The 13,198-nt window shown below is 35.7% G+C and overlaps 1 protein-coding gene across 3 annotated transcripts in view; it reads right to left on the bottom strand.

Moving 5' to 3' along the window:
* Nucleotides 1-13,198, bottom strand: part of ATAD2B (ATPase family AAA domain containing 2B) — a 78,370-nt gene that overhangs the window by 16,643 nt on the left and 48,529 nt on the right. For 2 of the 3 annotated variants that reach the window (XM_074895559.1, XM_074895560.1), the window contains exons 22-24: nucleotides 12,940-13,099; nucleotides 9,137-9,259; nucleotides 4,341-4,478 (exon numbers count right to left, since the gene is read on the bottom strand). In XM_074895559.1, coding sequence (XP_074751660.1) covers nucleotides 4,341-4,478; nucleotides 9,137-9,259; nucleotides 12,940-13,099 — 421 coding nt within the window. The remainder of the gene's footprint in view (nucleotides 1-4,340; nucleotides 4,479-9,136; nucleotides 9,260-12,939; nucleotides 13,100-13,198) is intronic. The other variant, XM_074895561.1, reaches the window with a different exon arrangement.

Raw genomic sequence — 13,198 nt, 5'->3', positions numbered from 1 at the left:
AACTACTACACAACCCAGAACAAAATTATAAAGAAGCAAAGAGAAACAGTTGTCTCAGCTCTGAGTAAAGACATCCTCAAACTCCAGAAAAGAATTTTTAATGGTGTTTGTCAAGTTACAGTACTTGTCTCCATCTCAAGTGAGAATTAATCCAAGTGGAATCTGGAGAGCAGGAAGAGAAAAGAAAACAGAAGCAAGTATAGGATTTGTGACAAAACAACAGCTACCAGGATTTTAGTGTTAGCATCTGGATAACTGTTAATAGGGCAGAATCTAAATTCTGAATCCAAATTCAGAACTAGTCCAAAAGGCAGAAAATAGTTAAAATAATGAAAACCATATGGCATATGGTCTGCCACATCCTTTGATAAGGCATTACTGCAGTCATATGAACGTCTAAAGTAGAGCAATTACTGACACCAGTGTAGCAGAGAGTTCAAAGAACTCTAAACAGATGAAAATCAGACAAAGACTGAGAATAAAATGGTTTCTGAGAAAGATTATGAATGAAAGACCTCCTAAATATCTTTCTAAAAAATACTTCTGTCAAAACAATCCTAGAATTACAGACAAAACCTCCTTTTCACGATGAAGCAGTATAGTTTCATATGACAGCAAAGATCACCAGATCACTGGGGGTGGGGATGGGCACCACAAAAAGGTGCACAAAGTATTATTTATTTAGGAACTAGATGTTCTGTAGCAGCTTTTTTAATCCTTGCTTGATCTCCCTACAGTTCTTTCTACAGGGAACACTAATCACTTCAATTATTGGGAAAAGTTTGTGGTGTGTTTACTTCATATTTCATAGAACTACTTTTATATGAAACTTATATTTTTAATCCTTCACATAACACACAATATTTTAATTTTTTCCTTTCCCCAAATGCCATTCTCACAGCTATCATATTTATCATGTGGTATAAAAGACATTTCTATGATGAAAACATAAGATTTGCAGTGTATCACTACAATATACTATCATTAAATACTGAAAAAAAAAAAATGTAAATCCAAATCTTCCCCATACAGTTTCTTTATATGTTAACACTAAAGCAAGCAACTGCAAGACAGTAAAATAATATGCATCATACTCCATCTACTGGCAAAACAGAGCAGTAAGACAAAGTTTTACTATACAGCATTCCAATAATTAAAAGAGAGGCTAATGTTTTATGCACTAATGTGTATGCAAACCACTTAGCAATGATTAATTTACCAGACACACCAAACTGCACATTGCTCGTAGTTTCCTTTTCCACATACGTACATACAAAGGCGAAACAAGATGCTTCTCATCGGTGCCCAGTGACAAGAGGTAATGGGCACAGATTGAAATACATGACATTCAAACCAAAATTAAGAAATTACTGAGACTGGTCAAGCACTCAAAGAGGTTTCCCAGACACGCTGAGGAGCCTCCATTCTTACAAATATTCAAAGCACAAAGTGACACAGCCTTGAGCAACCAGCTAGGAGCAGGGGAGTTGGACTAGATGATCTCCAGAGGTTCCTTACAACTACAGCAATTTTGTGATTCTATGCTCATACAACTACTTATATCAGGCTTTCAACCTATGACCCATTCTAAGATCCTACCAGAACACTTGCACTTCTCCCAAAATATACAGTTAGTACAGAAATATTTAAATGATTTGTGGCAGAACTCTCCCAAATGGATTTTCAGCAAATTCTGGTAATGCAATACTTTTAAAAAATCATCCATCTATATACTGTGAAACACAATCCACCACATGTGGATTCAACAAGGGAAATGAAAGTGTAGGTTAACTCAGGAACATGCCTTCAAATAAAACAACTACTTTGTGCCATGTCTCATAGTCCATCTGGTTTAATCATGTATTTTTTAAAAAAACTAAAATACATTAGACAAAGTAAATAAATCACAAAATAATAGGTAAATAAAAAACTAAGTAAAGTTTCATACAAAACACATAACCTCAGAAAACAAGCAACACATGATAAACTAACTCTTGTTCTCTATTGTACTAGTAGCGGACAGTAAACAAGGCTTTAAATTGGGCGAGGCTGCTGCACTGTCCATAGCCCACTCTGTTTTTAGAGAAGATGCTTGACAATGATTTCCTTTAGAGTTCTCAAGTACTGCTGCTATTTTCTAAAATACTGTAAACAAAGCTCCTAAAAAAGTAATTTAATCAGGAAAATAATGGTAATTTTTCCTTAGAAACAAATTAATTCAAGTTCAAATAGCAGAAAAAAATACTAGATTTTCAGAATTATTAATTGCAAAGTACTGGTTTTATCCTGTGAAATTAAAATACATGAATCACTGTCCTTGTTACTCTGCCTGTGTAATACATTTTAGTCTTTAAAAAAAAAAAAAATCTTAGTTCTTAACAATAAAAAAATTCCCACTCTACCTCTAAAATTATCTCTGTTCAGAAATCCCTTCTCTAAACTTGTTTCCTCCATTTATACAAACACAATCCACCATATAATTGGCTGATATTCAAGCTCCTCACAATCTGCTCAGTCCTACTCTCACCTTACCCTATCTAGCTCCTTCCTCCAAACATCCTTTTAAGACTGTTTCTATTTCTAGTTTCTAGTCTCTACTGAACTTACCACATCAATCTTTAATTGTGCCCATGTACTACTTGAATCCCTTCTGCAGATTTCTTGCTCATCAATTCCTAGTTCTCTTTCTTGATTACTATAGGTGCATTACATCCCTCCCGGACTAGTTATATTTCCCACACTCAGCCTTAAAAGGCAGATTTTCATTTGATCATAGTCCCAAACACCACTAAGTCTCAAATTTTCTTTCCTTCCAACCTAAATCACCAAAACACTAGCAGGAACAGTGCCTTAACATTAACTTCTTTTTTATTTACATGCAGAAATGCTGGCAGTTTCCTGCAGTTAATGGTTCTAGTCTTCAAACAACTGCCACTGCATCTACAACATTAGGTGGAGAAGAGAGCAGAGGTACCAAAGCCTCTTTTATACAAATCACCAGTAATGACTGCTATCTCTCTTCCCAAGAGAAGTCTGGCTTGGAGGTCTGTAAGCCCTACCGTCTGCTGCACAGCACGCGAAGCCAGCAATGTGCTCTGTAGATCAGCCAGAGTGAGAATCTCCATCTCAGATTTCATAAGAAACTAAAAAAAAAAAATTGAGAATCCCTTCCCTCCTCTGTTTTTGCATGAGCTGCCAAATGAATAAAGAACAGCTTGAATCCACGTCATCAATTTATTATATAACAATTTATTCAAGCCATAACTCTGTATGATTGACTTTAATTCCTTTAACGGAAGAAATTACTGCTTCAGGAAATAAAACCATACACCTCTAATTAATTAAACTATTTCACATCAACACTATCATTCATATATAAACAGTTTTCATCTCTGGGCAGTTACCACCATGCCTAGAGAACTCTTTCTCATGAAGGAAAAGCACCATGAAGGAAAGCATAAAGACCAATACAAATTTGTCAGCTTCCATCTATCAGTTTGCCTGTTAAGCAATAATTGATAATGCTATTAATAATATATTGGTAGTGCTATTACTAATACGTCAATAGTGGATGGATTCCACATCTTCAACAGGAAAGCCATGCACAAATATCAGTATCTCCCTCATACTCACTTTCTCTTATCTTCTTTGTTTATAACCAAAATCTGTTGTGTATTTACCTGTTCTAATCAACTTACCTCTTAGAAATAATTAGCATTGCCTCTGATTACCTACACCACAGACACTCCTCACAATTCTATATATTTTGATCACTTCATTGGACTAATCCAGTAGGCTGCAGCAAGGGTATCTTAACATCCTCCACTAATGGGTACTGATTATTGAAAACTAGGTGCCATAAAGGAAAATACAGTTAAATTTGTAAACTCTTTTCTAACTCTTACATGATACTGTATGTATTGAAGACAGGAAGTGTGTAACTATACTGCATGTGAGAGAGTATGAAGCAGCATGTAGGTATGTACCTGTGAATACACAGAGTAAACAAATCTTAACACTCATCGAATGGATAAAAGGAATCTTCTCATTGGATCAGAGTTGTGTTATATGGAAAGCAGTCTTTTACAAAGAAAAATATAATACTAATATTACATTTGAAAACAGTTATTCCTTATCACAAAAACAGAAATCCTGCTTCTTTACAACTTCTTGGGCAGAGATTTCATGTAGTCAGAAAAAGAGTATTTCCTAAAATTCCATGCATTTCACGCCTAAAATAACTTCTGGAAATAAATCGTAAACAGCAGTAGAGACACATTTGAAATGTCTGCCATTGGAAGTATCTCTAATTTTGCACAATTACCACCCAAGGTACTCACATGCACATTTATTCGCAGAGTTGGGCCATACTGCCATTGTGGGTTTTTGTTTGTTCCGAAAAGCCTCTTCAACTCTAGTTTCTGTTTTCCGTACAGTAGAACCATGAGGATTTATTTGTTCTGCTGTTACTGATAAACCTGCACACAGAAAATAACCATACCTATTTAAATAAACCAAGCTGCATAAAACTAATTTTGGAAGAAACTTGGAATATGATGCTGCAGTAAGAACACATCAATTAATATTTAGCTGGACATTCAAAACAAAGATTAGAATCAAAAATATTTGTTTCCTACTGACAAAATAACTTACTGGCTTTATGGTCTTAAAACTGTCATCTCTGACAGCTTAGAAAAATACAACTGTCTCTCACACTTCGGCCCCCAATGATTGCACTCTCCTATCCATATTTCCTCAATAAAGCACATTCTTATTGACATTTTCAATTTTTCCTAATTTTAAGCAGATGATTTAAAATAAGTGGCAATTCATAATGGCGTTGTATGCCATATTGAGTATCTGAATAAAAACCTTGTATTGTCATCATGATCTATATTATGTAAGATGGATCCATTTCAGAGTGAGTATCAGCTCTTGGATTAAGATAAATGCAATGCTGCTTCTAACAAAAAGTCTGGTTTGCTTTCTGTAATATAATGTTCATCTCATAGCTTCTACTATTTCACGGGGGTTTTAATTAAATTCTAAAAATGCAAACTTTCATATTGGGTAAGCACATTTTAAAGACAGAAAAAAAATCTCTGAAGTTTCATATTTGTGAATTAGAATTTCCTATCTATTCACTACAACAGTCTTCAAAATTTCATACCATGTCTCCAACAGTAACCAGAACCAAGTGATCAACCGCTGACAAGAAGCTCTAAAACTGATGGATGTAGAAATTAAAAGATTCACAAAGGAACTCCCACCTAACATTTAATAGTTACAGCGTAAGTTTCTAGGTACTATTACAAGTATTTTTCAACTGCGTATCAAGCATATTTCATTACTCGAAGAATCCACCACTTCTACCTTTCTATCTGCTGGTTTCAAAAAGAAGCTGCAAGTTCCAATAATCTAGTATATATATTTATTTTTGTAATTTACCAGTTTAGAACTGTTATCCCTAGATTTAGTCTTTCAACAGCACCTCATTTCAGTAACACAAGAACAAGAAATTCTAGTTTAACTTCGAGATACTGATTTTATTACACAGTTTATTATTCTGCTACACTGCAGTACTTTTTTTGAGATTGGTCACCAGTCTCACTACTAAATAGAAATGGCAGATCTGTCAAAAAAAACAGAAAAGTTGTGGGAAAAAAAAAGTGATGCAGAAAATACCTTCCATTTTAAAACTATGTGAGACTGCTAAATAACTTGCCAAGAGAATTGTGAAGAAAATGGATATGCAGCTTTTTAGCCTTAACCCTCACCTTCAGTATCCTGGAAATAAATTAAGAGCTAATACATGGCACAATTCAGAAAAATCAATGTCTTTTTAACTGGGTAAAGATTAAAAAGCCGACAGTATGTGTCACTTGCCTTCCAAACTCCTCTGTGATTCCAGACAGAAACACTTGATAACATTTCCAGAGAATCTATTAGAAGCCTCATGCAGATCAGCTTGCTTGATTCCATCCAAATCTCCTGTTGAATGTTGAAGTCTCTCCAAATTTAGCCATGATAATATTGCCCAAGATCTACCTAAGTATGAGGCACGTTCTTTTTGTCAGAAGACAAATTTCCATTCTGATGGCCACAGCCACCCATTTTGACTCAATCTGTGACTGCAACACTACCGTGACCTCTTCTGAGGAAGTATTTGTACAAGTTTTATATTCAGCCCAAGAACCACTAGTAGATTCTCATGATAAACTTGGACTTTCTTTTCTCCATAGCTCACTGTGTGCATTACTGCCCTTCCTTCACAAGAGTCCTGTTGGCAAGCTAAGAACTTTAACTCCGATAAGCCTTGAAGGTAGGATCCTTTATCAAGATGAGTCCAGAAAAATACGCAGAGAAATGTGGACACTGAATGTTGTTTTTTTTTCTTTTTCTCCATCAGACTGTCTGGCACTTTTAAAGCAAGATGAAGAAGGCAGTTTAGGGTACTCTGAGCTGAAGAAAGTGTCTGCATCAGACACTGCAGCACGCTCACTGTGACTTCAGTCTCAACATTCATTTAAGACCTTTCTTGGACATCTCTTGTTGATATTAGGAAGCAGTACTTAAGGGTTCAATTCCCCACCACTCATACACTAGTCAGGCAACAAGGCTGGCTGCTTGATTCAGCATGATTTCATTGGGTAGCTCCACTCAAGCAAACAGCCTGGTATAAGCAACAACCCTTGCATTTAAGAAACCAGTTGCACAAAGCTTTTGGACAGCAGAAGACATAGCTTATACTGTTTATGCGTTTTTTCTCAAGTATTTCCTCATTGAAACAATCCATTATTTCAAAACTTAATCTTATTATGAAGCAGAGGGGAAGAAGGAGGATCTGAGGGTCATTTCTATACCTGACCATCTGGTAATCAATTCAAAGAAGAAACCAGAAATCCCTTAATAACCTTGTGGACATCCAATTAAAAGAAGAAAATGCAAGTATATGCCTTTGTCATCCTGTGTCCAAAATGTTCCAAAACTGGGTATATGTCAAAATCTAGACCAGCAGATGCACTGTGATTTTGCTGATCTGCTGTCTTGCTGAGCATAATCTGTAGAGCAAAACGGGAGTAATGGCAAGGTTGATCAGCATTCACATCCATTCCATTCATTACAATTACCAGTGCCAAGACTACGTTGCCTGAAGTGTTGTCTTCTTGATGTTCTATAACACCACCTTTTGACACAACTCCTGATCCAGGGATAGGACAACCTCTTGTGCTTGCTTTACAGCATGATGTTTCCTCAGACCTCAAGACCTTGATAATGTTTTCTTCATTCATAACCAGTTAATCTAACACAGCTTCTGCCATGCATTCCAAATCTTCTGTCCTTGCTAATCCAGTAGTCTTAGCCTTCCACACTCTACAGCTGGACCAAATGCAGAACTTATTTGTTCCTGAAACCACAACAATGTGGTCCAAAAGTATGAGCATCTTTGAAATGTGGCTTGCAGGTATCTGTGACAGTGTAGCAGTTTCCAGGTCAACGCATAGAATGCACTTTGAAACTTGTCCATCATGGTATGTGAGCTGTTGTCACTTTCAACCAACCAGTACTAGTAGTCACCTACCTATATCTGAAGGTCCACTAAGCAGCATCTGACTCCCAATAGTATCTTCTTTTTCTGATTAAAGAAGTTCATTGCATGACACAATCAGCCTTAACAATGACTTCTGAAAACCCACCTCTTTCAATAGGGTCTGCAGGTTTTGCCCCCAGAAATATATATTACTTGGTCACTGCCACAAAAAGAAGGGCAGCATTCCAGTTAGCTCCTGGAAGACTTGCAAGGAGGGACTTACAAGCTATATAGTCACTCTCTGTAACAAAGAGCTCTTACAAACTGCTACTTTAACCTCGGAAGCAATAACCTTTAACAATCATGGGGGATTCATAATGGATAATTAACTGAGCATAGCTCACAGCATGACACTAAGGCCAGAATTCTGAATATTCTTATACTTCTAATAGAAAAGTACAGAGGAGAAATGAAGGCATTGTATTAGTTCTATTTTACAACCACAGTGAATTACAAATGGTTCTCTTATTCACAATTCAAGACACATATTGGAAGCTTGTACAGAATTAGACAAAAAAATGCATGACTGAATGAGAAAATAAAAGGAACTGTATCCATTTAAACCTGAACAGAAAGCCTACAGATACTTGCATAGTTCAAAGAAATTTATTAATAAAGGGTCTTCTATCTATCAATAGAAGTATTTCAAGAACCAGCAGCTATAAGACCAAATTCCACCTAGAAATCAAGTAATGCAACTTTTTACCAAAAAACGAGGCAAAGCAGGCAACAACTTGCCAAGGCAAAACTGGAATTACTGAAATCTGCAATTTCCAAATCAGTGTGAAATTTTGTTCTAACGTTATAGTTCAGTGGTTTTCAACCTTTTTCAATTTTCAGAACTTGAAAAATTCTCCACGGAAGTACAGAATTTTTCACGTAAACAGAGCCCTGTTCCCATACTGGGAATATGTTTGGGCTTTTGTTTACTTTTTCTGGTCATTTTAGAAGCTGTCCACAGACTTGGAGGTCTATGAACGACAAGTTTAAAAAACCTGCACTAATTTAAACAAAAACTAAGTCAGTGATGTCCTCCAACGTATGGGACTTTATTTCCTGGACTATCAGAATGTCAATATCATGCTTCCCTCAACGTGGATGTAATAGTTGTTTTTTAATCAAACCATTAACATCAAAAGTAACACTTGTGCACACCAGGAAGAACTGAAAATCCACTGTTTTAAATGCCATTCTCCCTACTCATAATTGTTATTACACTGCACTACGTGGCATTTTTAGAATACAGCTCTGGTTTCACTACATCTTCAGTTAGCACAGTATTCCCAACATTTATTCGTTCATCATGTTCTACAATACTTTTTGTACCAACAGGCAATGCATCCTTCTTTTGTAAAGATGGATGGTTGTCTTACTGGACCAGCTCACATAGCTGGAAAAAGTAGACAAGTTTCAAGCTCAACTGTCCTTTAACATGCACTGTGTGAGTCTGACAGGCATTCTGTATTTCATCTTAATTTTTTATATGAACATTTGTAAATTCTGTTTTCTATCCCATATACATTACAATAAATGAGGTTAACATACCTCTTTTTCTTCTTGCTTCCTTGATTTCTTCACACATCTTATTAAATTCTGGATCCAGTTCAGCAGCAATGATAGCATGAGCAGTGTCCTTCAAAGTACAAGCTCTGTGTCTAATTATTTTATCTAGAAAGTAAGACAGCACACTTGTTAATTTTATCACAATTACATAAATTGTTGATCTGCATTGTATATTACAACACTGATATAAACAGAAGTAACTGGGAAATAGTATAAATGTATGAAAATATAAATGGATCAATACCATAGCAACTCAAAATTCACAACTCAGCTATTTAAGAGATATAGCAGTTCTCAGAAGTAATCAATAGTGGCATTTATAAGCAAATGCAAACAGTGAATGATGAACACACCTAAATCAACCTGAAATCCTTAGAAACTTGCTAGAATCAGCAAGTGTACTAGGTTCTACAGGCAGAACTACACAGTATAACAGAGTACAGTGCAGAGAGTCCCAAAAGTAACAAGAGACTTGTCCAGGAATTAAAATTACTCACTGGGGTCTAGGAACATTCATACAATTATAGTCCCTGCAAAATCTTACTGGATGTCTCCTGAAACTGTAAGGTAGACCTGGCTTGCTTATATTCCTCCCCTGTTGGGTTTTTTTAACTTTAAATTATTGCTTAATTTTTATTTAACAACTGCTAGAAAATTCAAAATTGTGCTAAAACAAATTACTTTATCACTTATGTTGAATAGCTATTTCTCATTTTAATCCATTGAGAAAAAACAGCAAGAAGTTAAGCTTTGAGTTTGCTACATTTTCATCTCTACTCGGGGAACAGGACGAAAAATATTGCCCACACTGGAAGCTGAAATGTGACTCATGAAAAAACAATTTTTTCAGAGAAGACCAGTTCCCATACCTTTGAAATACACAAAAGAAATTATGCCAAAGCTGTTGAAATTTGAAAAGTTATTGTAGCCTAATAAGTAAGCCCATATGTGGAGATTGACGTCTAGAATGCTGCTTCACAATGCACCCTACAACACTCATTGTTTGCTTTTAGTACAGACATATTTAATTTGTCAATTCATCCATACTGAATTAATTTTTCCAGCTGATGGAGGTATTTCAGCAGCAAACATCAACATTAACGTCTACAACATATTATACAACTACCAGATTTAATCTGTTTTAATAATCACTAAAGGCAACAATTGAAAATATCAGTGACCATTTATTAAACAAGGTTTATAATTCTAGAAACAGCAAATTTTACAGCTGGAAAAACTGCTGAGTGAAAAAAAAATATCCACTATCCAGCTCACATGAGTCCTACATATGTTTTCTGGGGAAATTCACTACCACTTATATCAACCAAAAACTAGAAATATTTACCCTCATATAACTGTGAAGCATTGCATTTTATAATCACAAAAACTACACTGCATTTTTGTCAATGTAATTTTGCAATATTAGACCTTAAAAAGTTGGTCAGATAATAAAATTTAAGGTGCCCTCACAAAAGAAAAAGAGAGGGGGGAAAAAAAAAAAAAAAAGAAGAAAAAAATCAAAGAAAATCAAATCAAGAGTATTGGATTGAACTACTACTTTCCTCATATCCTGTGATGGGCAAAACTTTCCAATAGACAGTGCTTCAAAGAGGCAAATACTATTATATCTAACACACAGTGGTTATGTTTCCATGACTTTAAGACCATTTTCTGGTCAAACAATGAGAGAGAACAAAAAAAAAAAAAAAAAAAAACACCATACCACAACCTTATTGTACTTTGCTATAAGATTTCGGATAGGTTATACCAGGGAAAAAAAACCAAACCAAACCAAGTGGCCAGTTTTGAGTATCTGTACTACATATAAAACCAGGTGTTTTTTCAACTGAAGGACAGGATAGAAGCAGTTACAGTAGTATTCTTCTGCAAATTTAATCATGAAGCAGAAGCAAGCATATATGCCCAGCTTTAAATGTAAGCATTTATAGGCTAGTATTCAGTCAATGCATCTGAATACATGTAATGCTTACATACATAGACATGATGTGCTGTTTCAGCACTGTATTCACACAACAGCTCAAGAAATCTTGCATGCCAGAAGAGCAATACATCATCAACTGTTGACAACACAGAGGACAGAACTATCTTTCACTACCTACTTGATGAGAAACTCCGACCCAAAACTTAACCTAGAAATAGCCAGATGCATTTCTCCCAGCTCAGTCCCAATAGCAAGGGGAAAAAAAAAAAAAAAAAAAAAAAATCCCTATTTTCGTTCCCTAAATATATTTCTTAAGACTCATTCTCTTTGGACAAGTTCAGTGAAAACTGCCACTAAATGTGTCCCCAAGCTGTCTTCACTATTTTATGCTTCTACCACACTGAACCTCCAACTTGTATGATGATACTGAGCAAATCTGACCTTAGACATCTGTAGTCCTGTAACACCTGCTCTAAAACTTAAAAAAAACCCTCTTCAAACTACATTACCTACAATTAAACAACTAAGCCCACAGACCCAAATGGCCTAAAAATGAGACCAAATGGTGCATATTAATGCCATATTTTCCCAAACTCCATCACTAAGTTGCAAACATATGACAGTCGCGTGCAGGAGTTGTGTCTCATACTCATAGTCCTCATCTTCTAAACATGTGCTCTTTAGAGACACTCCAAACCCCAAGTGTCCATCAAGGCCTTGATTCATTCACATCAATTACATATTAGAAGTCCTCAAAAGTGTGTTATCAAGAAGACAGAAAAACTTTTGCTGTATTTTACCTGGGGTTTTTTTTAGTTGCAAAACAAAATGTATCATAAATTGAAGAAATCTAAGTTTATTTTCCACAGATATGAACCATGAACCAGCAATGGGTTCAAAAAGCGAATGTGAAAAACAAGCGTAACCACTTGACCAGACTACACTGTATCTAGTCCACACACGAGACATTTGCACATGCCACAAGAAAATGAGAAATTTGAGAAGCAATAAAAGTACAGAAAAATCATGCTTTAACCCAGTAAAATATTTCACAACATTCAATAAAAAAATTTTAACACCTTGGACTACATTTATAGATGGATCCAGATTTCCAAGTATCACACATTTTAAATACACCTACATTAAAAGGGTATTTTATTCCTGTTGTTTTATTGACGAGTCTTAATGCTGCCAATTGAAAGGTTTTCTTTTGGTAATGTACACTATAAGACAGCCCTAGCAAAGAGTACACAAGATGTTCTTTCCTTAGTTTTGAGGACGAACAGCTTTTACGTGCATTTCAGTCTACAAATTCCATTTTAATTGGAAGCATCCCATCACACTTCGTCAAGACAATACCTTCTAATCTCTCTTAATCAGCCGCAACTGACTTCCTTGTCTGATGATTTATCCTGTTTTATTTCTATCCCCAAATACATAGTTCTTAATTTCTGTGTGTGAATTTCATGCTCTAAACTGACGTGGAAATAAAGCAGGCCACTGTCAGATTGCTCACAGGATTCTCTACAGAGCTCTCCAAATTACGTTGGGGTTTTGATGCATATACAAAGTCTATTCACTGAAAAGGAGCTATCAAATTTGAAAAGGAACTACAAAACATAATTTATTAGAAAGCAACTCTGAATGCTGTAGTTCTCCTGCTTTTATAATGTCCCCCAGTGCACCACATGCCTCAGAATACTAAAAGCACAGACCCTTAGGACTTGCTTATCCTAATTATCACATGGCTTACAGTTTATTTAAATGCCCAAGTAGTAACCAAAAACGTGATTAAATACCAGGCTTTTCAGTTTAGGTAGGCCAAAACAAAGCAGGTCCTTACCTCCAGGATCTTTGTCTGGATTGTACTCCAATGCATTGCTGCAGATCAGGTCAATATCTGTTAGGAAATCCTTGGCTGTCAAGTAGTTGTGTTTATCAATTTTGGTTATTATTGTTGATAGGTCCATTGGCTCTTTGATAACTTCAAGGTAATCTGAAACCTGTAAACAAACAGCATACAGAACTGACACAGAACCATATGCATTCCATCTGAACATTGCAAATTTCACATCTTTATACTCATTCATTTCACATGCTTA

Source organism: Athene noctua, chromosome 1, assembly GCF_965140245.1.
Source record: "Athene noctua chromosome 1, bAthNoc1.hap1.1, whole genome shotgun sequence".
NCBI classification, from domain to species: Eukaryota; Metazoa; Chordata; class Aves; order Strigiformes; family Strigidae; genus Athene; species Athene noctua.
Note: the sequence above shows the minus strand (reverse complement) of the source record. Positions and strands in the feature narration are given on the sequence as shown.